Source organism: Neoarius graeffei, chromosome 11 (genome assembly GCF_027579695.1).
Source record: "Neoarius graeffei isolate fNeoGra1 chromosome 11, fNeoGra1.pri, whole genome shotgun sequence".
In the NCBI taxonomy this organism is placed as follows: Eukaryota; Metazoa; Chordata; class Actinopteri; order Siluriformes; family Ariidae; genus Neoarius; species Neoarius graeffei.
In genome coordinates, this window is record NC_083579.1 from 54,665,071 (window position 1) to 54,689,255 (window position 24,185).

Consider the following 24,185-nt stretch of genomic DNA (forward strand, 5'->3'; position numbering starts at 1 on the left):
CTTAGGACAAATAACCATACAATTTATTTCCAATTTTTAGTGAAAATATTTTTACATGTGATAGGGCCGTAGGGGAAGATAAAGTTGGGACTCCCTAAAGTGAATGACGCATGAAATGGAATGACAGCTAGTGATTTGAACAATAAATGGTCCCTTGTCATTCAGATTCTTATAAATGGAATAACGATTGAAATGTAGGTGGAATGACATGCTTTCAGCTCATGAAATGGAATGACATTGTTTCTAAGTGGAATGACATACTTTTAGGTTGTGTTATCAGTGATATCCCCTTTTACAAATGGAATGACAGCGTTTCCAGGTGGAATGACATACTTTAAGCTAATGTTATCAGTGATATCCCCTTTTACAAATGGAATGACAGTGTTTTTAGGTGGAATGACATACTTTGAGGCAATGTTATCAGTGATATCCCCTTTTACAAATGGAATGACAGTGTTTTTAGGTGGAATGACATACTCTGAGGCAATGTTATCAGTGATATCACCTATAACCTAACCCTAGAAACAATGTCATTCCATTTGTTAATTTGATATCACTGATAACATCGCCTCAAAGTATGTCATTCCACCTAGAAACCTTATCATTCCATTTGTAAAAGGTGATATCACTGACAACATTAGCTCAAAGTAAGTCAATACATATAGAAACCCTGTCATTCCATTTGTAAAAGCTGATATCCCACCAAGCACCCACTTATCTTATCCTAGGGAGGTCTAAAACTAAAGATTTCAATCGTTATTCCATTTGTAAGAATCTGAATGACAAGGGACCATTTATTGTTCAAATTTACTACCTGTCATTCGTCATTCCATTTCATGCGTCATTCACTTTAGGGAGTCCTGCTAAAGTTAAATAAACAGCTTACTCACTTCTGAAACTTCAGAAATACTTCATCCACCTCAAAAACCTAATGCACTCACATCATAGCATAATAACAAATGTAAACTCACATCACAGCATAATAACAAATGCACTGCCCGAGTAAGTAATAGTATAAAACAGTGACAGCGACTCACGGTAGTTTGTGACAAAAAAAAAAAAAGCATTTAATTAATCACATGTGGTTATACTTCCAAGGATAAAAAGATATCTTTACATTTACAAAAAAACATTCAAAGCTGATTATCATGTCAAAGTCAATATATGTTAGCACAGAAGATTGAAATTTCATTTGACTGGGCTCCAATGTGCAGTTAAAATAAAACTAAACATACTGATATAAACATCTACAATTAAAACACACACAGACACACACATCATCTTGTCATCAAAGTCAGTACTTTGATTTCCTGTAAATCATAATGTGAGTGCTTGGCTGTGCTGTGCTTGCGTAAGTCTTCATACCCCTTGTCTGTGGTAAGATGGCCGCCTTGTGCGGAATCTATGGTTTGCGCTCCCTGACTTTTTGCTTGCAGTTTTGGCACAAATTTCAGGTGTGGGTGGGCTGTCCAGGAACGCATTCCCATTGGCTAACTTGTGTTTGACTGACAGCTACGTTCAGCCATTCCCTACTCGGATTCTGGCGGACTGTTTGCCAGTGACCGATCCATTGACGGTAAACAAGGATCGAGTGGACTTCAGTGGCGACTATGATACTGAATTAATTCAACAAAGTGTAAGTGCGGGACAAATGTGTTGTATGTGTTGCAGTAGTGCACATTATGCAGGTGTGTTTAACGTTAGCAAGACAGCTATTATATTGGGTAGTGGAGCTAAGGCAAACGTTTGACTTGCCACGAAACACCTGCATAATGTGTACTAATGCTAGCCTGGCAAGCCAGACTAAATGTGAATATTTAGTCTGGCCTCGCTCGTAGACATTTCCGAAGGGTGTGGGAGGAACAACCCGCTGTCTTTCAAACTGTCTCTGTGCGTATAGGCCAACGCTCTGACCAATCAGCGCAACAGTGACTGTGACGTAGTCAGAGCGACAGAAAGCAGTGGGGGAGGCCTTGAAATAAATAATTTTTCAAAATGCGTATTAATTAATAAACAGGTTCTAGATATTAAGAAGTTTGGAGATAATGACCACAAGTTTGGAGTCTGTACCACATACTTAACATACACTTTTTTTTCCAAGGGTTTGCTTAAACTTTTTGAGAGTTTTTATTTTTATTTAGTGGTGTTTGGTGAAATAATTTCCCTTAAATTTAAAATAACGGGAAAATAAGAAACAATCAAAAAGTAATGTTTCAAAGCTGTTTATTAATTCTTCGTACTGCACAAACTAGCCCCATCCTTTTGGCTACGAGCGGAGCCAGCTGGTAGATCAGACTTTTGCCATAGCCGGTCGGCAAAACAGCGAAAACGTCCTTCTTGAAAAGGAATGAGCGGAGAGCCTCTTCCTGCTCATGTTTCAACGAAAACTCCAAGTCTAATTCTTCTAAAACTGATTCCAAAGCGGAGTCAAACGCGCGCTGTTCACTAGCCGTAGCCATCTTTCCTGCTGTGCTTTCTCCAGCGTCGCGCAGCTTTGTCGTCACTCCTGCAAAAGCCCGCCCAAAGAATCCAAACAAAAACCTTGCGTTGTGATTGGCGGGCACGATTTGATGCCCGGGGTGTTTTGTTGATATGGTGCGAGGCTAGACCCACTCGTAGGCAAAAATATTTTTGGCCGCTAGGCGGGTGGGTCTAGTTTACTAGGCTATACTACTGCAACACATACAACACATTTGTCCCGCACTTAGACTTTGTTGAATTAATTCAGTATCATAGTCGCCACTGAAGTCCACTCGATCCTTGTTTACCATCAATGGATCGCTCGGCAAACAGTCCGCCAGAATCCGAGTAGGGAATGGCTGAACGTAGCTGTCAGTCAAACACAAGTTACCCAATGGGAATGCGTTCCTGGACAGCCCACCCACACCTGAAATTTGTGCCAAAACTGCAAGCAAAAAGTCAGGGAGCGCAAACGAGAAAGCTGGAATCGCAACCAAAATAAATTACATCAAACAAAACTGAGAAAGACGCGGAACAAAAATAAAAGGTTTCTGAAGAGTAATAGACTGATATTTTGCACGATTACACGAATAATTTGTTTGCCGGTCTAAAAAAAATTGACTTTTTTTTTTTTTAATTTTGATTTATCGTTTTTGTTTGATATTTCAAAAGTATTGTATGAACATTTTGGCACAAAATTGATCGAGTAAATAAGACAAAGGTTTTCACCCAAACGCTGAGCTGCACATCTGGTGTGAATATCCCTTTAAACATTTCCAAATTTTACTCTTTGTTTACATAATTGAAGGTGCCGCCTCAGACCGTGGCGCTCTTGGACTGTCCCATCCGAGGGAGAGCCTTTGGTTTGTCTCGATGTTGTTTCATTCAAGTGAAACGTTTTAACACAGATCATATAATTCAGAATACGTTTATATTATACGTTTGTAATAACAATGTAATATGTATTGGGAGTAGGAAGACATATCATACAGTTCCTTTAGGTTTCTCTCCGCGGCTCTCCCTGTTTAAAAGTAGGCGAGAGTGAATGGTACAGTCCACCCCCTACAGTGGAGCAGAATGTTTTTCCACTTGGCAGAAAGCGGCCGGAATGCGAAGTTAGTCGCGGTGGATTTGATAAGAGACGCGTTTTGTAAAACGTTTCAACTGTTCAGCCTGTATCTGATGCAGGAGGTTATTGGGTTTGTTTTGTAAAAGGGGGAAACTTGAATAGGAGTGGAAAAAGAGGCGGAAAATGGCCGTGAGCCGCGTCCTTTGAAGTGTTTTTGCTGTGATTTTTTTTCTGCCCCCTCCTCTGGATTGGAGCCACTAATGCAGAGCGAGGAGAGAGCGCTGATTGAGGTGAACAGCCTGATGTTTTCTTCGGCTCAGGAGGAGACCTGTGCACCCACCAAAGAGCCTGTGAAGTACGGGGAACTGGTTGTTCTCGGGTGAGTTTGATCCGCGGTGTCCAGGAGCTTTAAGTTCTGTCCGTGGTGTTTATCCGATTCAACACAGTGCGGATTCGGATTAAAGCCAGCTTTGCGTCTACACGGAGCCGTATTCTTAGTCACTATTTCCACGGAATCGGTTTGTTTTTGTGCAGGAGGTGGTTGGGAAGCGGAAGAGACCTCCCATGGGCTGAAATTCACGCGCTCAGGTTACTCACGAACCCAAACACGTGTTTTGTTTTGTTTTTTTTGTTTGTTTTTTTCCCCCCCAGCAGGAATAACCAGCGTGTGCAGCGCCTGCCATGATGGAAAGGCGATTATTTCAGTCTCACAATAGCTCGAACCGACCCAAACCCTGCTGCCTGGGGTAAAATCTCAGGCTTTCTGCTTTTGCAGCTGTTCTTAATTTACTATGTTGCGTTAGTTGGCCACAGCGGAGTCTTTCCGTCACTCAGGAAGTCCCACAGAGAGTCAGGGCTTTGGAGGAATTCGGAAGTCGTTCTAATCCACCACACTTCTCTTTGCCATTTCCTCCCATGTGATTTAGCCTTTCTCTCCTCCTTCTTTCCCCCTTCTTCCTCTATTACAATCTTTCTTCCTTTACTGTAATTTAGAAGAAACCTTTATTTGTCACATGCATGCACATGAAGCAGTGAACACACACACACACACACACACACACACACACACTCAGAGGAGTGAGCAGCCACGTCAACCTAACTGCATGTCTTTGGACTGTAGAGGAAGCCAGAGCACCCGGAGGAAACCCACAGGGTTCGAACCCGGAACCTTCTTGCTGTGAGGCGACCGTGCTAACCACTACGCCAGCGTGTAATGTGATTTGAGATCACATTACATACTTGCTTTCTGAAGGCTTAGACAAGGATCTAATGTCGATTGTTGGATCAGGAATGTCTTTACAGTGTCATCCATCCATTATCTGGAGCCGCTTATCCTGTACAGGGTCGCAGGCAAGCTGGAGCATATCCCAGCTGACTACGGGCGAAAGGCGGGGTACACCCTGGACAAGTCGCCAGATCATCGCTGTAGAGGCTCGTTCTTAGTGAGACCTTGAGAAAAGTGCTATAGCTTACGCTGACGAAGTCTCTGTCTCAAAGTAACTGTTTCCACTCTCGGTGTCCGTGTGCCTTGCAATAAATCCACTTGAAACGTCTTGAAAGTTGAACTTTAATCCTCGTTTAACTATTACAAAGGTTCTAAGATACAGAGAGTCGGTGAATCAATATCAGAGAGTCAGGTAAGAAAAACAGTTCGCTTCCACGGCTTCTCGAGATCTACCCTGAGAAGCGCAAGACCGTTCTTATATAGCTGAATGAATTCTAATTCTTGAGAAGTGTGAGACAGTTCTAATTCTTGTTCTAATTCTTAACATATGAATTCTAATTCTTTTAACCTTGCCACATATTATCCATCATCTTAATCATGAAATAAACTACTTATATAAAATTACACACTCAAATGAAATTATATATACCATGTAACATAAATTGTAATTCACATCTATATGAATTCTACTTTGGCCGTTACAATCGCTGTCCTGATGCATATGCCCCTTTTCCACCAAAGCAGTTCCAGGGCTGGTTCGGGGCCAGTGCTTAGTTTGGAACTGGGTTTTCTGTTTCCACTGACAAAGAACTGGCTCTGGGGCCAGAAAAACCGGTTCCAGGCTAGCACCAACTCTCTGCTGGGCCAGAGGAAAGAACCGCTTACGTCAGCGGGGGGGCGGAGTTGTTAAGACCGACAACAATAACAAGACCGCGAAAGATCGCCATTTTTAAGCAACGAGAAGCAGCAGCTGTACAAACGCGAAGTCATCCATTATTATTATTGTTGTTGTTGTTGCTGCTGCATCTTCCGCGTTGTTTTTGCTTCGATATTCGCGCCAAGGTTTATGCCAACGTATCGACGTAACTGACGTATACAGTGACGTAATGACGTATACAACGACATAACTGACGTGTACAGCGACGTAATGACGTGTCTTCTCTTAGCACCGCTAGCGATGGAAAAGCAAGCTGGTTCTCAGCTGGCTCGCAAGTTGAACGAGTTGTGAACCAGCACCAGCACTGGCCCTGAACCAGCCCTGGAACTGATTTGGTGGAAAAGGGGTAATAGAGACAAATAACCATTCATACTCACATTCACACCTACGGTCAATTTAGAGTAGCCAGTTAACCTGACCTGCATGCCTTTGGACTGTAGGGGAAACCGGAGCACCCGGAGGAAACCCACGGGGAGAACATATGCAAACTCGACACAGAAAAGCTTGGTTCGAACCCGGAACCTTCTTGCTGTGAGGCGACCGTGCTAACCACTACGCCGGCGTGTAATGTGATTTGAGATCACATTACATACTTGCTTTCTGAAGGCTTAGACAAGGATCTAATGTCGATTGTTGGATCAGGAATGTCTTTACAGTGTCATCCATCCATTATCTGGAGCCGCTTATCCTGTACAGGGTCGCAGGCAAGCTGGAGCCTATCCCAGCTGACTACGGGCGAAAGGCGGGGTACACCCTGGACAAGTCGCCAGATCATTGCTGTCCTGATACATAGAGACAAATAACCATTCATACTCACATTCACACCTACTGTCAATTTAGAGTAGCCAGTTAACCTGACCTACATGGCTTTGGACTGTAGGGGAAACCGGAGCACCCGGAGGAAACCCATGCGGACACGGGGAGAACATGCAAACTCCACACAGAAAGGCCCTCTTCGGCCGCTGGGCTCGAACACAGGACCTTCTTGCTGTGAGGCAACAATGATAACCATTACGCCACCGTGCCGCCCGTCTTCCCACCATATTATTATTATTATTATTATTATATGACTGCTTTAGTTTCCGTGTCTCAGTTTCAGGCTTAACATCAGTACCAGGCTTGTTCTTGTCGTGCATGGTGGTGGTGGTTCTTTTTTTTTTTTTTTGTAGCTAGAACTGCCTGGCACGGGACCCTGGCACACTTTGGAGAGAGGGACTGAAGCTGAAAGAGTGTATTATTGATCTGGGCACAGGAACTGTGTCTCCTCAGTCCTGCTGTCTCTGTTCATTGTCCTCCCTGGCCTGACTGGCCGTATTGATAGGGTTTTGTGTGACCCAGTCCCTATTAGCCTCTTCGAAGCGACACCTCTGGCAGGACGTTTTTATTTTCATTGACTGATCTCTCTCTGTGGGTGGAACTGAGGAAAAAGGATCTCTCTCATTCAGTGTGTGGTGTTCAGTGTCATGTGTCATGCTTGTTTCTGAAACGGCTTTCATCTCTGTCACCTGAGAAGGGCTGATTGAGTTCTGCCACCGTGCTTTTAGAAACTTTGAAGAGGTTTTAGACAGTTTGATAGAAACATACTACGTTCATTTTGCCACATCGTGCACAGTTTTAATCAAGGGTGTTTTTCAGTTTCAATGCATGTTCATGTCTTCTAAAACACGGGTTGTCAACCTTTTCTGCTTTGAGGCCCACCTATTCATACTTGTAACAAGTCAGGGTCCATTAAAAACAATCCCCAATTATTTTGCCTCATTTATTCTATTAGAATCTAATAATCTATTGTAAAGTGTATTAATGGGATGCAACATCACGCCCTGTTACAGATGGGAGCCCAGGAATTAAATAAATGCCATAAAAACAAACTGTTTTTAATTGTAGGTATTGTATTTAAAATAGGGCTGTAACGATACACCCAACTCACGATTCGATTCGTTTCGCGATTTTTGACCCACGATTTGATACGCCCACGATTTTTTTAAAAATGTTTTTTTAAAGTAGTAAATTTGACTTATTAACATTTACTTACTTACATTAACTATTTAATAACAAATAATTCAGACCACTGCAGAGAATGAGTAATATGTATGCAAAAATGAACAAATGTATATCCAAAGATTGTTTTATTTCTCAAAATAATACTGTTGAGCCGGAAGCTCTGTTTTTTCGGTTCTGAAAAAGTCATTTTTCCAAATCGTGTAAATCCGTTAAGATTTTTTTTGGGGGGTGGCTCTCTCACTGTCTCACTCTCATAGGGCCAATGATTTTCTGTGATCGCGGAAAACAGATGGAAATTACGGAATTTTTATGGTGAAACATTGCTCGCGTGTCAAAATGTAACTGCCACAGAAGGTTCCACCCAAGCAGACATGCCTTCAGTGTTGCCAGATATTGCTAACGTTTTCCACCCCAAAATATGTTCAAAACCAGCCAAAAAGCACCTAAACCTGCCCAATCTGGCAACACTGCATGCCTTTCCGGTCAAGTGATTGTGATTGGCTTGTGGCACACCTAGCCAGCCAATGAGCTGCTTGTTTACAGATTCGCTCCCCACGTCGCAACCAGAATGGCGACCGCTTAAAAGAAATGAATGCTCTGCCAGTGGCGAGTGTGGACGTTGCGTGACTCGCAGAAGATTGTCGCAGGTCGGCGAAAAAACGACTTACTAATAGATATAAAAAAATAAAGTAATTTAAGTAAGTTTAAAATGTAATTTAAATAAAAAGTAAAGTATTCATAAATTGAAGTTTGGAAGCGCCTCTGTTTTTGGGCTGAGGAGAAGTTTGAAAGGGTGTACCGCGATTCTGCCTTCTTGTATCGCGATACGGATCGTGGCTCTGCTTATTGCGATTTCGATTTCGATACGTATATCGTTACAGCCCTAATTTAAAACTGTATGGATGTGCCAGAAGCCAACGTAAAACCATGCATGCAGGGCATTCTCAGTCAAAAGGGGTTAATGATCCGAAAATGGAGTCTGGTCCATTAACACGAGCTTATTGCCGTGTTTGTGTACAGCAAACAAGCAAGTTATTAAAACCATGAAGTACGCTAAAAAAAAGTGGATATACAGTAGAAACCACTCAATTGGATTAGATTCTGAGACGCTAACGAAGAAGGATTTTTCCCATAAGTTGGAAAATTATCTATCCGTTGAGTTCCCCGACACCTCAAACTACCTGGTGCTGCAGACATCATTTTACATGGACAAACAGATGAAACCTGGAAGAGCATGGAGAAGTAGAACTTTTTATACGTGACTGGGTTAAAGATCTGGGGATCAGGACACAACAAGATGGACGGCGGTAGACGGATCGAAATGCAGGAAGAGTGTTTATTCGCAGGCGTGATATTTAAGTCAAGTTTATTTTTATAGCACTTTTAACAATAGGCATTGTCGCAAAGCAGCTTTACAGAGAATTAAAGACTTTAAACATGAGCTCATTTTATCCCTTAATCTAACCCCAATGAGTGAGCCTGTGGCGACGGTGGCAAGGAAAAACTCCCTCAGACGACATGAGGAAAAAACCTCGACAGGAATCTGACTCAGAATGGAACCCATCCTCATTTGGGTGATAACAGATAATGTGATTATAAATAACTTTGCTTCTATAACAGTGTCCTATAGAGTCACAAAGTATAACTGTGAAACAGGAAATTCATTTTAACATGAAGTCTGTTTTGCTGAAGTAATAAACTTCATTGATGGAAACTTGAGTGCAGAATTGTTCATGATAACCGCACTCCTAAAGTTAGCAAATCGACTGTAGTCCTCAGACATTAGGGGTGTTCACACGGCACATATTTGCATCGATGCTGCACCGATGTATTTTGTTGCGATATATCTTACACCGGTGTAAATTTTGTGGAGCGTTCACACGTCACAAACCTGCTTACTAGAGAGAAGCGTGTTAGCACCGGTGCAGCCCCACTTGCGTTCACACGGCAGTTTTTGCGACCGTGCTATACGATAGTAATAATGCGGAAATGAAATATGTACATGCGCGGAAATGTACTTCCTTTTCCCGGTTGTCATGGCATCACCAAGCGCTGGGAAAACAACGTGGATGAAGACACCAGTGTTGCCAGATACTGCTGATGTTTTCCAGCCCAAAATATGTTCAAATCCGCCAAAATGCACTTAAAACCGCCCAATCTGGCAACACTGGAAGACACGCAGTTCTGTTCTTGTTGATATTCGCCATTTTGGAAGCGCAAAATACCAGGATGCAAATTATGCAATGCCCGTATGTAATCAACTCTCCTCACGCGTAGCGAGTCTACCCCTGTAGCGTTCAGACGTCCCATTTTATATCGGTGCTGCTCCGCAAACTAGCATTTACTCCAGAGTAAATTTCTTAAACCACCTCCCGAGCAGGGCAGGGGCGCAGATACGTTTTTTGAACTGGGGGGGGACAAAGCTGCCAGCAAACCAACCCCAACCCCACCCCCAACATGTGTTGTGCGAGGAACACTAGTTCCTCGCACAACTAGTTCCTAGGAAAACTAGTTTTAAAACCGCTAAGTTCCAACTGTTAAACATAGCGAGAGGCTGGGCTACGTGTGTGTGTGTAAAGTGTAAACCAGTGCATCCTGACTTTCTAACTATGCCTGTGTGTTGCGTGAGCGGCAGTCAGTCAACAACTCTTCGCAAAGTTTCCTTATGAAACAATATGCTCGCTGAAATTATGGCAGGGAACGCCAGATTAAACATTAAAACTGCCTTCTGAGCACTGTATCTACAGGCTACCACCGAAAGAAGGAGGCTACCAGAAAGGCTTCTCTACTCCGTACGATTTTACTTTCACTACGACATTACTTTGAACAGACTATCAAAAAATTGCAAGGTGATATGATAAAGTAAGGCACAGTTTACTTACAGCCGTTTTTAAAAAAAAAAAAAAAAAAAGATGCAATCGTTTTCTGCCTTTTGGCACCCTTCATCATGCCGTGTTGGGGTCCTGAACTAGGAAGAGCTGTCCCCGATATGCCTGTCAAACTTGTTGTGGGTAACCATAGCAACCAAGCTCGAGCTCGCAACCTGTGCAGTCTGCGCAGTTGCAACTATGTATGCACTGCTGTGCACCTCAATAAACCGAATGGTAATTAGTCTTTTGATTTTTCCGTGAGGTTTACCTTATGCAAAGAAAGACAGCATAGACGTTTTTTCCTCCCTATAAGTGGGGGGGGGGACTGAACGAGGTGAATTTAAATCTGGATGGGATGAATCCCCCCCGTCCCCCCCTCTATCTGCGCCCGTGGGGGTTAGATTTGCACCGGTTTAAGCAGCTTTCAGGGGCTACACCGGTATAACTTTGTACCGTGTGAACGCTCTACTGGGGCAGCCCCGGTGCTACACCGGAGTAAAAGTTGCTGTGTGAACACCCCTATAAATGCATTACTGTAAGTGTCCAGAGCATCTTCCAAAGTGGTTTTTTTTTTTTTTAACAAACGCCAAACCGAAAGCAGAGTATTTAAACAGCGTTATAAACATTACTAGAAACAAATGTGACTGTGATAATGATGATACTTCGCAAAGCCTCTGTGAAAACAGCTTCTGTATCCGTGTGTGCTGATCTGCACTCAAATCAGCGTCAGGTGTTTCCTATAACGACTGGGTCCTGAGCATGCGCGGCCGCTCGAGCTGCGCCTGACTCCAGCGCACAAAGGCGCGACAGCCAAGTGTTCACCTGCTGTGTGACCACAACTTTTAGCTCACGTGTATATTGCCATCAAAATGCCTCATTTTCATAGATAACCCGTCGCAAAGCATCGCAAGCTGTAATGTGACCGTAGCTTAATGAGGCGGATGTGATGTCTGATGCAACCCAGGAATTGTACCCTACTACGAGTAAAAATTAGCTTCCACTTGAAAAAAAATTCAAGGCTCACTAGATGCTGCGTGGGCCGTGGCCCAGTGGTTGAGAAACACCGTTCTAAAACGTTTAAGGTTGTAATTCAAAACACTAAATACTTTTGTTCCTGTGCAGGAAAGGTGTAAAATTTGCCCATGTTGTGTTTAGACTGCTTTACGTCAGACAGAAATTCCTGCCAAGGTTCAGCTCTAGTAATCTGTCTGGATTATTTTAACAAACCTGTGAAATCCCCCCTCCACTGAGGTTTGTTGCTTTGTGATGACAAGTGAGACTGGCTCTGTGGGAATGAACCCTAACTCCAGGACAGGTGCGCTTGATCACTTCCGCAGAGGATTCTGGCTCGGGGTCAAAAGGGACAGAAGTACAGTCGGCTATGTAGAACTGAGCATTTCTCTCGAAGAGAAACTGCCATGTAGATTTCCACCACATTCATTTCTCAGGTTCTTAGTCTTGTTCTCTTGGATCTTTTCATTTCTGTAAAGAGCTTCAGCTGGAGAAATCAGAATCGGATCGAGTAGCTTTTCTCCAGATGTATGTATGTGTGGAAGTCATGATCTCTCCAGCGTGGCTCATGACGTTGTTTGTTTGTAAATGGTCAGTTAGATGTGTACAGATCAATAGCCAGTTATCTGGTTCAGGCAGATTTCACATCCAGATATATAAATTTTTGTTTTTAAATTCATCGTTGCTTGGCAGACAAGTAGGTTTAAAGGAACAGTCCACCGTACTTCCATAATGAAATATGTTCTTCTCTGAATTGAGACGAGCTGCTCCGTACCTCTCCGAGCTTTGTGCGACCTCCCAGTCAGTCAGACGCAGTCAGACACGCTGTCACTCCTGTTAGCAATGTAGCTAGGCTCAGTATGGCCAATGGTATTTTTTGGGGCTGTAGTTAGATGCGACCAAACTCTTCCGCGTTTTTCCTGTTTACATAGGTTTATATGACCAGTGACATGAAACAAAGTTCAGTTACACAAATTGAAACATGGCGATTTTCTATGCTATGGAAAGTCCGCACTATAATGACAGGCATACTAACACCTTCTGCGTGCTTCGGCAGCGCATTGATACCTTCACTACGCCTGTCATTATAGTGCGGACTTTCCATAGCATAGAAAATCGCCATGTTTCAATTTGTGTAACTGAACTTTGTTTCATGTCACTGGTCATATAAACCTATGTAAACAGGAAAAACGCGGAAGAGTTTGGTCGCATCTAACTACAGCCCCAAAAAATACCATTGGCCATACTGAGCCTAGCTACATTGCTAACAGGAGTGACAGCGCGTCTGACTGACTGGGAGGTTGCGCAAAGCTCGGAGAGGTACGGATCAGCTCGTCTCAATTCAGAGAAGAACATATTTCATTATGGAAGTACGGTGGACTGTTCCTTTAACAATCACAAAAAAAGCACTTCTCGTTGACTTTAGCAAAGTAACGCTTCACTTTGTGTATTTTTTTTTAAACACAGTGCACTTCTCAGCGGGGCAACACATCCCGATGCTGTAACTATAGCGTGTGCTTACGAAACGCACTGCCTGCTGCACTACACACATCAGCCGAGGCACAATCTCTACCGTTTGACAACAGTTTTTACTGCTTTAGCTGCTACACATTTCAGAATCGGGAGCGTGCAGCTGTGTGGAAACGCTGGCATTCTAGCAGAATGAAGTGCAGTTTAAAGTCATCATAGTCCCCATCAACACTCCTGCTAGTGCAGCAAACACACATGCCCCTTTTCCACCAAAGCAGTTCCAGGGCTGGTTTGGGGCCAGTGCTTAGTTTGGAACCGGGTTTTCTGTTTCCACTGACAAAGAACTGGCTCTGGGGCCAGAAAAACCGGTTCCAGGCTAGCACCAACTCTCTGCTGGGCCAGAGGAAAGAACCGCTTACGTCAGCGGGGGGGGGCGGAGTTGTTAAGACCAACAACAATAACAAGACCGCAAAAGATCGCCATTTTTAAGCGACGAGAAGCAGCAGCTGTACAAACGCAAAGTCATCCATTATTATTGTTGTTGTTGCTGCTGCTGCTTCTTCCGCATTGTTTTTGCTTCGATATTCGCGCCAAGGTTTATGCAAACGTAGTGACGTAACTGACGTATACAGCGATGTAATGACGTGGCTTCCCTTAGCACCGCGAGCTATGGAAAAGCAAACTGGTTTTCAGCTGGCTCGCAAGTTGAACGAGTTGTGAACCAGCACCAGCACTGGCCCCGAACCAGCCCTGGAACTGATTTGGTGGAAAAGGGGTAACAGTCACCTTCTGTTTAAACATATCGAGAGAAAGTAAAGCATGCTAGCCAGATGCAAATATTATGTGCTGATGTACATTTGAAGACTGATTATTTGTCTGTATTAATAATCTAGCTAGCCATATGCTGTTACATTAAGTTAGTTACCACGTTTTTGGCTAGTCAGTTGTCTTTCTGGGGAACAAAAGGGCCTAATCCTGAAGTCCTATAGCTTTTAATACTAGTTTGACTTCACCCAGAAGTGGGAAGTCTGACATTGGAATGATCTTGTTCGAGCTACGGGGGGCTTCCATGTTCGTCTTTTATTAGCAACAAACTAGCCACCTAATTGTGATGAGCGATTTTATATTTTCCCCCTTGAAACAGTGACTTGTATAGTCAATGTTATGTTTATCAAGCAAATATGTCTCATCTCATCTCATTATCTCTAGCCGCTTTATCCCTCTACAGGGTCGCAGGCAAGCTGGAGCCTATCCCAGCTGACTACGGGCGAAAGGCGGGGTACACCCTGGACAAGTCGCCAGGTCATCACAGGGCTGACACATAGACACAGACAACCATTCACACTCACATTCACACCTACGGTCAATTTAGAGTCACCAGTTAACCTAACCTGCATGTCTTTGGACTGTGGGGGAAACCGGAGCACCCGGAGGAAACCCACGCGGACACAGGGAGAACATGCAAACTCCACACAGAAAGGCCCTCGCCGGCCCCGGGGCTCGAACCCAGGACCTTCTTGCTGTGAGGCGACAGCGCTAACCACTACACCACCGTGCCGCCCCAAGCAAATATGTCTTTATGTTAATTGATCTAAAACAGATACCTGTACATACAGCAAACTCATATAAAGCTACTTTGTTTACTGCCATTGTTGTCGGCAGCCATATTGGTTTGAGGTCACTCGCTGAATTCGGAGTTGAGGACACCATCTCGAGTTCCCAAGTAAGAATTCCGAGTTGGGGGGGATTTCTTTGGTTTTCTGAGCTGGAAGTCCGGAAGATTCCTTTAGTACATTCCTGCAGTAGCGTTGAGAGTAGATCACGTCAATAAAGACTGAGTATTTTGGGTCAAAATTTTTCAACAGTGCTGTGATTTAGTCTGGAATTATGTTTCTATAAATTGAGAATCCAAAACCCATTTACACAATTGCTGTAAGCACTGTTTATTGAGACAACCATAACTTATCATGGAAAACATGCCATACAAATCTTTACAAGAATAAAAATCAAAACTTGATAAACAATAAAATGGTGTTCTAGTATTTGAGCTTGGTCTTGAGACCGCTTTTTGAAGGTCTCTGTCTTGTCTTGGAATTGACCACATTTTACTCGGTCTTGTCGCGGATATAGAGGGAACTGGAGTTTATTTCAAGCCTGGTCAAGACCACAACTGTACAGATATCAGTAAATTGCCTGTGCGTTGTCTCATTTATCTGTTAATGTCATAACTGTGATTGGATATAAACCTTCCTGCTTCATATGCAATCAATAATGTGATTCGTTGCTAATTTGAAATTTGTTACTGTGAATGATGGTCTGGACCTGGTCTTGACTTGGTTTAGCCCTGCCTTCAACTCTTCAAAGTCTTGGTCTTATCTCGGTTTCTATACGCTCTGGGCTTGGTCATGAATTGGTCTCAGTTTAGGCGGTCCTGATGACAACACTACAATAAAACTTGTATTCTCTCTCTCTTTTTTTTTTTTTTTTGTTCAAAGATAAAATCCAAATAAAATATACAAGCTACACAACCAGTCGAGTAGGTGCTGCATTAGAGCCGAGGCTTGCACAGGCAGGTGGCAGTCAGCAAAACTCCAGATGCAGTTATCACATCTGCACTGAGCTGAAAAACAGTTGGCACTAATGACTGAGCTGAAAACCTGTGCTGGTAGCTGTAGTTGTTCTGTCACGTGCATCTAATTCGATTACATTTTATTTGTATGTATTTTAACAGTGGACATTGTCATGAAGCAGCTTTACAGAAATGTATACATTTTCCTTTCGGAAACCATTTTGATTCTTTTGGTTTCCGAAAGAACCGATCAACAGTTGGATAAATCCTGACAGTGCAGCAGCTCATAGAGGGCATTAAAGTGCATATCCTGGACCAATTTATTTATTTATTTATTTATTTTTTATATATGAAAGTATGTCCCTTTACACACTCTTCCAGAAGGGTAATTTTGCACAAGGCCATCTGTCTACAGCAGAAAAAAATAAAATGACAAAACGCGTCTGGAAAAATCCCAAGGGAGTCTGGAGCCAGATTCATGACGTTACCTGCGGAAGCACCAGCAGGCAGCGTGAGCTTTGCGCAGTTTCAGTGCACAGCCTGTGTAGACCAAGCGCTCCCATTTCTCTCTCATTGTCCGGTCTTTTGGAAAACGATGAGTACTAATCCCATCAAGATTGGTGTTGCTACACCCTCCTACGAAACATCTGTTAACCATGTTTCCCATGTTAACCGACATTTTTTCGGGTTCGTAAATCTAAAATCGAATTTGACATTTCCGCGTTCCCAGGGCTTTCCACTAAGGCTCATACTAGCCAGCCATGACAAATAAGTAGCCAGCCGGGGGGAGTAAACACAAAATAAACTCCTGTGCACGCAGTTCCCAGGATTTAAATGCATTTTCCACAGACCATTTATTTATTTATTTATTTATTTATTCACTTTACTCAAATACAAAGTAAAATGGCAGTAAATCTTCTTTCTTTTCTTGCGTATTGCATCATGAGGCGTTCCTCGCTTGTAAATCTCTTATTTTCGGTGCATGACACATTCACGCAGCTGAGCATGCTATGAATTAACAACGACAACGGTCTGCAGTGGGGCTACACAATTAAACACTCAGCCAACATTTCTCCATTTGTGTCTGAAAATACACTCCAACCACTCAGTTTGGGTTCATTTACAACCAACGGTGTCTTTTGATGCCAGCACGTAATTGAACGAGAGAAGACTGGTTTACTGGAGACAAAATGAGCGTTATCTCTGCTTCTGTTCCCTCCGACGGCCCCAACACACTACTGCCTCCGCCGAGTGCGCGCGCACACACCGCATGTCGGGGCCGCGGATGAGTTACTCTCCCTTAATCAACAAAGTCGGCGGGGAATTTGTGGTTATTATCGGTACAAACAGCGCGAATCACAACTTAAATGAATGCGGTTCAGTTTGACATTATTGTCAGTCCGTTAGATAAACATTTAATTTTATTAAAATCGAAAATTCATATTTAGAGCCTGTGGGCTACAAAAATAATACTCATTAAAGTAGCCGGCTGGACTTAATTGTGTAGTCGGCTGTATGGCCGGCAGCCGGCGCTTGTGGAAAGCCCTGCATTCCGCGCAGAATATAGAACTGAATCAGCTCTGCGCATGGTAAATGTTGCAGTCAGCATTTAAAATGCTAACTTAAAGTTTTTGTACAAGTTTCAGTTGATTAAACTGTCATATTTTATTAAATGTGTCTGCTTTTGTAATAAAAAAGTACTGAAAGAAAAAGCAAACACAGCATTGCGATTTCTTATCCATCCATATATATATAAAAAAAATCCCTCCCTCCCGACTGAAAAATTTTTTGCTCACCTGGTGGACAGGAAACGGATTTTTTTAAGGATGGCCTAATGATGTTGGGCTAGAGCTGGGCGATATGGCCTAAAAAAAAATCTTCGATTTTTTCACAAAAAATCCGATTTTCGATTTTAATCGATTTTTTCCCCCTACTAAAAATCAAACTACAGATGACAAAGAAATAGAATAGAATGCCTTTATTGTCACTATACACATGTACAATGAGATTAAAAGCAACTCCAATCACAGTGCAAACAGCATAAAATATAAAATATGCAAGAAAAAAAGAAAAAAAAAAGGTGCTATGTACAGTGTTGTGTTCCACATTATGGAGTGGGGTATTGCACATTATAAGTATTGCACAGGGAGAGTCTGGGTATTGCACATTATAGTATTGCACAGGGAGAGTCCGGGTTCAAAACAAGTTTTACCTTTATTTTGTTTTCACTTAAATTTCCCCTTTGGGGTTAAAGTGCAACCAGAAACCAAAAAGAAGCCAAAAAACAAGCTTGTAGATGAGATGGCAGACCATGCCATTGTAAATAGTGAGAACATACAGTAACTTTTAGAAAGCTTTCTCCAACGTAGCTTAGTTTCAAACTGGCACTGACACAATGCACTCTCAAACGTAAAAAAAAAAAAAAGCCCCCTCAAAAAATATATATATGTTATTTACCAGCTGGGAGGTCCGTATCGTGAAATACCGTGACCGAGGTCTTGAAAGTACTGACCGAGGCCCTCATTCAAGGCCGAGGTCACGGTATTTCATGATACGGACCGACCTTAAGCTGGTACATAATATATATTTTTTTCTTTACCAAATTCTAACAGAAAACGAGAGCGCCCGGAAGGGAAAACCGAGCCGAGGCGAGCCGCCATTTTGAATCCTCATTCACGGCTGTAATGCAAATTGCTTCCTCCTTGGTATACAAGTGCACTTCTATGGCAGGAAAAAAAAATACATTTGGCTGCCTATGTAGTCCCCTATGTATACAAATAGGAGTTATTCAGGATTCAGCCATGTTTTTGCTCGGCGTTAGCAAGTTAGAGGTTTTTAGTTTTCTCCTGAAATGTTTTATTTTATTTCTTCTTCCTCAGGGTAGTAAAACTCGCTTTCGCTGTGAACACTCGTTATCACTGTCCATGCTGCAAAATTAATGCTATTCTCCTGAGAAATGCTGGCAAAAATTTATAAGATTTTTGATATTATAAATAAATATTATTAAAAAAAGATAAATATTGACAAAAAAATGCTACTATGTTTGTTGTTGTTGTGAACAAGCATGTCGCCAGAGGTCTGTAACCGGGGTCCGTGCCGTAGGATACAGACCCGCTCGCCAGCCAATCAAAGCGCAGGATTTGGACCGAAAAAAATAAATAATAATAAATAAAATTGTGTCCTTTTCGATAAAACTGACAAAATAGGAAAAAAATCCCGACTTTTCCACCATATGTATGGGCACCCCTGGCGACTTGTCCAGGGTGTACCCCGCCTTTCGCCTGTAGTCAGCTGGGATAGGCTCCAGCTTGCCTGCGACCCCGTAGAACAGGATAAAGCGGCTACAGATAATGAGATGAGATGAGATGTATGGGCACCATGTCTTTTGCAATAAACATCGCGATAGCATCTGTGATTGCCTTCCACCGTGCCCCATTCTGATCATAAGGCACACAGTTCGAAAATGTGTCAGGGACGGTTGCTTGCTTTACTGTGGATGGTGCGCTCGTGCTGCGGCTGTTTTCATTCCACTGGGAGCAGCACTTCTCCCACTCCGCCGCATGCTTCTGTTTAAGGTGTTGGAATAAATTCGTCGTGCTGCTTCCTTTGGAAGCAACCATTTTCAAACACGCCTTACAACGAGGACTTGTTTGGTCTGCGTCCGATGCCACAAAACCGAACCAATTCCAGGTCACGGAGGAAGTTACTCTTTTCTTGGGCACAAGTTTCAGCTTTCCCTCAATCGCTGCCATGTTGTTTGTGTGTGTGTGTGTGTGTATGGCAAGCGTGCGGGAGGAGGGCTATAGTGTCAGTGCCCGATCCGTCCCTGCTGCCCGATCCATTCTGCGCATGCGCAGAGGGGAGCGTCGGTGGCGGAAGTTAAAAAAAGAAACCTTTATTTTTAAAGAAACCTTTGTCACATGCACACTTCAAGCACAGTGAAATTCATCCTCTGCATTTAACCCATCTGAAGCAGTGAACACACGCGCACACACTCAGAGCAGTGGGCAGCCACACCAGAGCACCCGGGGAGCAGTCAGGGGTCAGGTACCTTGCTCAAGGGCACCTCAGCCCAAGGCTGACCCACATCAACCTAACCGCATGTCTTTGGATTGTGGGGGAAACCGGAGCACCCGGAGGAAACCCACGCAGACACGGGGAGAACATGCAAACTCCACACAGAAAGGCCCTCACTGGCCGCTGGGTTCGAACCCGGAACCTTCTTGCTTTGAGGCGACTGTGCTAACCACTACACCACCGTGCCGCCCAAATCTGAGAGAAAACCGATTTTCATAAAAACACATCATCCTTAACTGTAAATTAGAGTTAATTGATAAAATCGATTTATCACCCAGCTCTATGTTGTATGTTAATGCCTCTAAAACGGAGCACGTAAGCTTCAACCAGCAGGGTTCAGTACAGTCTTTATCAGGAGAACCAGTCAAAGCTGTTGAATCCTTCACATATCTCGGAAGCGAAATCAACTCCACTAAACATGATGTGAAATCTCGTATAGCTAAAGCTTGGGCAGTCTTGAACAAAATGCAAATAGTCTGGAAATCAGATCTATCTGACGACCTAAAACGCAGTTTCTTTCGTGCCACAGTAGAATCAGTTCTGTTGTATGGCGCCACAGCTTGGACTCTGACTAATACCCTCGAATCCAAACTCGTTGGCACTTACACTCGGATGCTGAGAACTGTCCTTAACATCTCTTGGCGACAACATCCCATTAAAGCACAGCTCTATGGATTGATCCCTGAAATCTCATCTACCTTACGTGAGCATAGAATGCGTTTTGCTGGATACTGCTGGCGAGCAAAACAAGAGCTTGCAAGTGACCTCTTGCTATGGATTCCTTGTCATGGCCAAAACCGAGCTGGTAGACCAGCCACTACGTACATTGACCAACTATGTAGAGACACCAGTTGGCTACCTGAAGATCTGCCGATCTTGATGCAAGATCGTAATGGATGGCGTGATGGGATGCTTGTCCGAGCTAGCTCGACTAGATGAGATGATGATGATGATGATGATGAAATTTCTCCATAATGAGCAAGCCAGAGGTCACGGTGACGAGGGAAAACTCCTGGATACAACATAAGGAAGACACGTTGAGAGGAACCAGACTCCCTCTGGAACCCATCCTCATCTGGCTGACACTAGATAGCGTGATTAAAAATAATTTCTTTATTATAACTGTGTCCTGTATAGTCAGAAAGTGCTAATGGTGTAACAGGAACGTTTGCGCAATTAATGAGTATCGGCGCCTGCACCGTGTCCTGCTGCAAGACTCTGTAGCGCATCGTGAGAGCAGCTGAGAGGATCATTGGTCTCTCTCTCCCTTCTCTAATGGATATCTATAACTCCCGCCTCACCCGCAAAGCCATCAGGATTGCAGGTGACCCCACCCACCCATCTCACAGCCTCTTCAGCCTGCTGCCGTCGCTCATTTGCACTATTCTGCACTACCTCATCTTAACAGCTATTAGTTTATTGTTTATACTGCTTATTTCATGTTTACCTGCTATACCTCAAGTGCCCTTGACTGTTTATTTGCTCCAATTTATGTGTCTGTGTATATATATTAGTGCTGTCAAGTGATTAAAATATTTAATCGCGATTAATGTCGCGACTGTCATAGTTGACTCGCGATTAATCGCAATTTAATCGCACATTTTTGTCACATGAAAAACCATTGTAATTCTCTTATCAGCATAAAAAAGTGAATGGGCTTGCTTTGTACCAATGTTTTTTTTTTTTTATTGCAGAGCATAACACGTCTTGTCACAGCCACTGACATCCATAACTTCCATATTAGATGAGAAAACCAAGGGATGAAAAATAAAGTGCATATCACTGTGAAAATAAAAAAATGTTTTATTTTACTCTTCATTAGTTTCTTTTGAAGAGAAGTATTTGCCATAAAAGAAGAAAAAAACAGATAACAAAAATAAAAACATTCATCATACGTTCAAAAACGTTCATCATATGACCCTTTTCCACTACCCTTTTTCAGCTCACTTCAGCTCGCTTCAGCTCACTTCAGCCCGACACGGCTCGCGTTTCGACTACCAAAAAACAGCACGACTCAGCTCGCTTCAGCCCTGCTTAGCCCCTAAAACTCGCACCATTTTGGAGTAGGGCTGAAGCGAGCCAAACCGTGCCGAGTGAGGCTGGGGGCGTGAGGAGACACTCCCCTGTGCACTGATTGGTGAGGAAGAGTGTCCTCACATGCCCACACACGCCCCGCGAGCACGCTGGGATCTGTAAACACCGTAAACCCGGAAGAAGGAGAATTACGAATTACGAGAATTATGAAGCCTTATGCGCCTCGCCTCGCCTCATCTATACGCTCTTGCCAGTATCTGTTGGCGTTGTCGGTGACAACAAGCCACAGCACCAAGACCAGCAACACTAACGACTCCATGTCCTCCATGTTTATTGTTTACTATTCGGGTCGTGAGACTACCGCTTAAAAGATCACTGATGTCACTGTTTGCGCTGCTTAACGACATCACGTAACGTCCACCCACTTTCGCTAACTCCACCCAATGTGTCCACCCACTTCCAGCCAGCACGGTTCAGCGCGGTTGTAGTCGAAATGCAACTCCAACAGCCCCGCTCAGCCCGACTCAGCTCGACTCAGCACGGCACGGCTCAGCCCAACTCAGCCGCGTTTGTAGTGGAAAAGCGGCAAAAGTGTGGCACTGTATTCTCTAATTCTCACTGCTTATAACTCTACACCTACCCGGTGGAGATGAGCTGGGAAACTGAAGACTGAAGGAACAGTATTGAAAAGTATTTTTCCAGTCTCACCTGTGAAAGGTAATCCCATGTGATCTCGTTTGGACGGTAAACCTGTTGGTACAGTTAAACGCAGCACATGAATGAGGCATCTTTATTCTCGGCTACTGTCTAGACGGTTGAAGAATCTCCACTTTGCCCCATCCAATATGGTGGCGAGGATGTTTATATGTCTATGCCTTTCTCCATCACTCACACGTACTCTTATTGAAGCAGCGCGCGAAAAGCCTCAACAGGAACTACGGGTGACTCGCAGGGCCAAATTAGAATTTGTGTTAACGGCACTATTTTTTTTTAATCGCGATAAATTGAGATCGCGTTAACGCGTTATTATTGCGTCAACTTTGACAGCACTAATAAATATATATATATATATATATATATATATATATATATGAGTGTTTATTCTATGTCTAGTTCTTATCTAGAGTGTTTATATTGTTTATTTCAATTGTTCTATTTTTATTTATTGCTTTGCCTGTTTGCACCGTGGATCAGAGAGGACTGAAATTTCATCTGTGCTGTATGTCGAGCATGTATAGCATATTTGACAATAAAGTTGACTTGACTTAAACTTATTAAAGTTATTAACTGTTCAATGATGGTGACTTGAATGCAAACTGTTCTTAGCAATGAACATGCATGAGTTCTTACTTGTTATTCTGTTTAATGTGGTACCCTTTGGTTCCTTTAGTACCTTTTGTTGAGTGAGTTTAAGACTCGAAACCTTTTCGAAACCTGAGTGATATGTATAACCAACAGATGGAGGGGATTAACTTGTTTACTTACCACCAAGCGCTTTCGAGAAAATTCTTTCATAACTTTTAAAGGTGGGATTTCCTGAATTTGTTCAGTTCAGTGACTGTATCATGTGAAAAGCTTCTTGTTATGAGGTGTTCATTTTTTTCCCCCTTACTAGAAACCAGCACAAGATTCTGAAGCTTGTGGCCAGAAAAGTGCAGAAAAGATACAGTATAGATGCTCTGTATCCCGTGGGCAGGATTGAACTGTAAAATGTTTTCCATAGAGGTTGGAAAATATGTTTCATTTATAAGCAAATTGAAGAATATAATCGCAACTGGACTTTTTCAGCCAAACAGAACTATATTGTTGTTAAGCCGAGAAGCCGGCTACCGAAGCGTCCTGTCTAGGCGCTAGTTCATACCGTAAGCTCTGCAGATTGTTTCAGCCTTCTATAATAACCGTTCCAAATATTTTGTTGCATAGCCACAAGCCACTGGTCTTTTGGGGTTGCTTAGACTAGTCAACTAATACTACTCACTAGTCTCCCACTGTGGGGAGATGGCCAGGATGCTCACTGAGCTACATGAAGGACAGTGTCGACCAACATAAGCTTAAAGGGCATATCACGGGTAAATTCAGGGGCAAGATCAATGTAATTCTCCTATTTTATGTTAAACTTTGGTCAAATATCTGTAACATTCTGCAATTTTTTTTACCTTGCGCAATGCCAGAAAAATTCAGTTGAAATTAAGCCATTTGAGGCGAATTGGTCCGCCTCTGAAAAAACTTGGCATTTGGATTTCCCGGCAAACATTGATTTTCGTGACGTCGCGTGCGGGACGCCTCCCTCTGAATCCTACGTCAGCGCTGGTTTGTTTATGAGAAAACGACCTGGTGGTTTTCTGCAAATTTCTTCAACGTTATCGCGTAATTATTAAAATGGTTAACAGATGTATCGTAGGAGGGTGTAGCAACACCAATCTTGATGGGATTAGTACTCATCGTTTTCCAAAAGACCGGAC

The 24,185-nt window shown here is 43.1% G+C and overlaps 1 protein-coding gene across 1 annotated transcript in view; it reads left to right on the top strand.

The window, feature by feature from the left end:
• The first annotated feature begins 3,529 nt into the window (after nucleotides 1–3,529).
• Nucleotides 3,530–24,185, top strand: part of peli2 (pellino E3 ubiquitin protein ligase family member 2) — a 65,189-nt gene continuing 44,533 nt past the window's right edge. Inside the window, exon 1 of the mRNA XM_060934243.1 lies at nucleotides 3,530–3,908. Within this exon, the coding sequence (XP_060790226.1) occupies nucleotides 3,790–3,908 (119 nt within the window). The 5' untranslated portion in view covers nucleotides 3,530–3,789. The remainder of the gene's footprint in view (nucleotides 3,909–24,185) is intronic.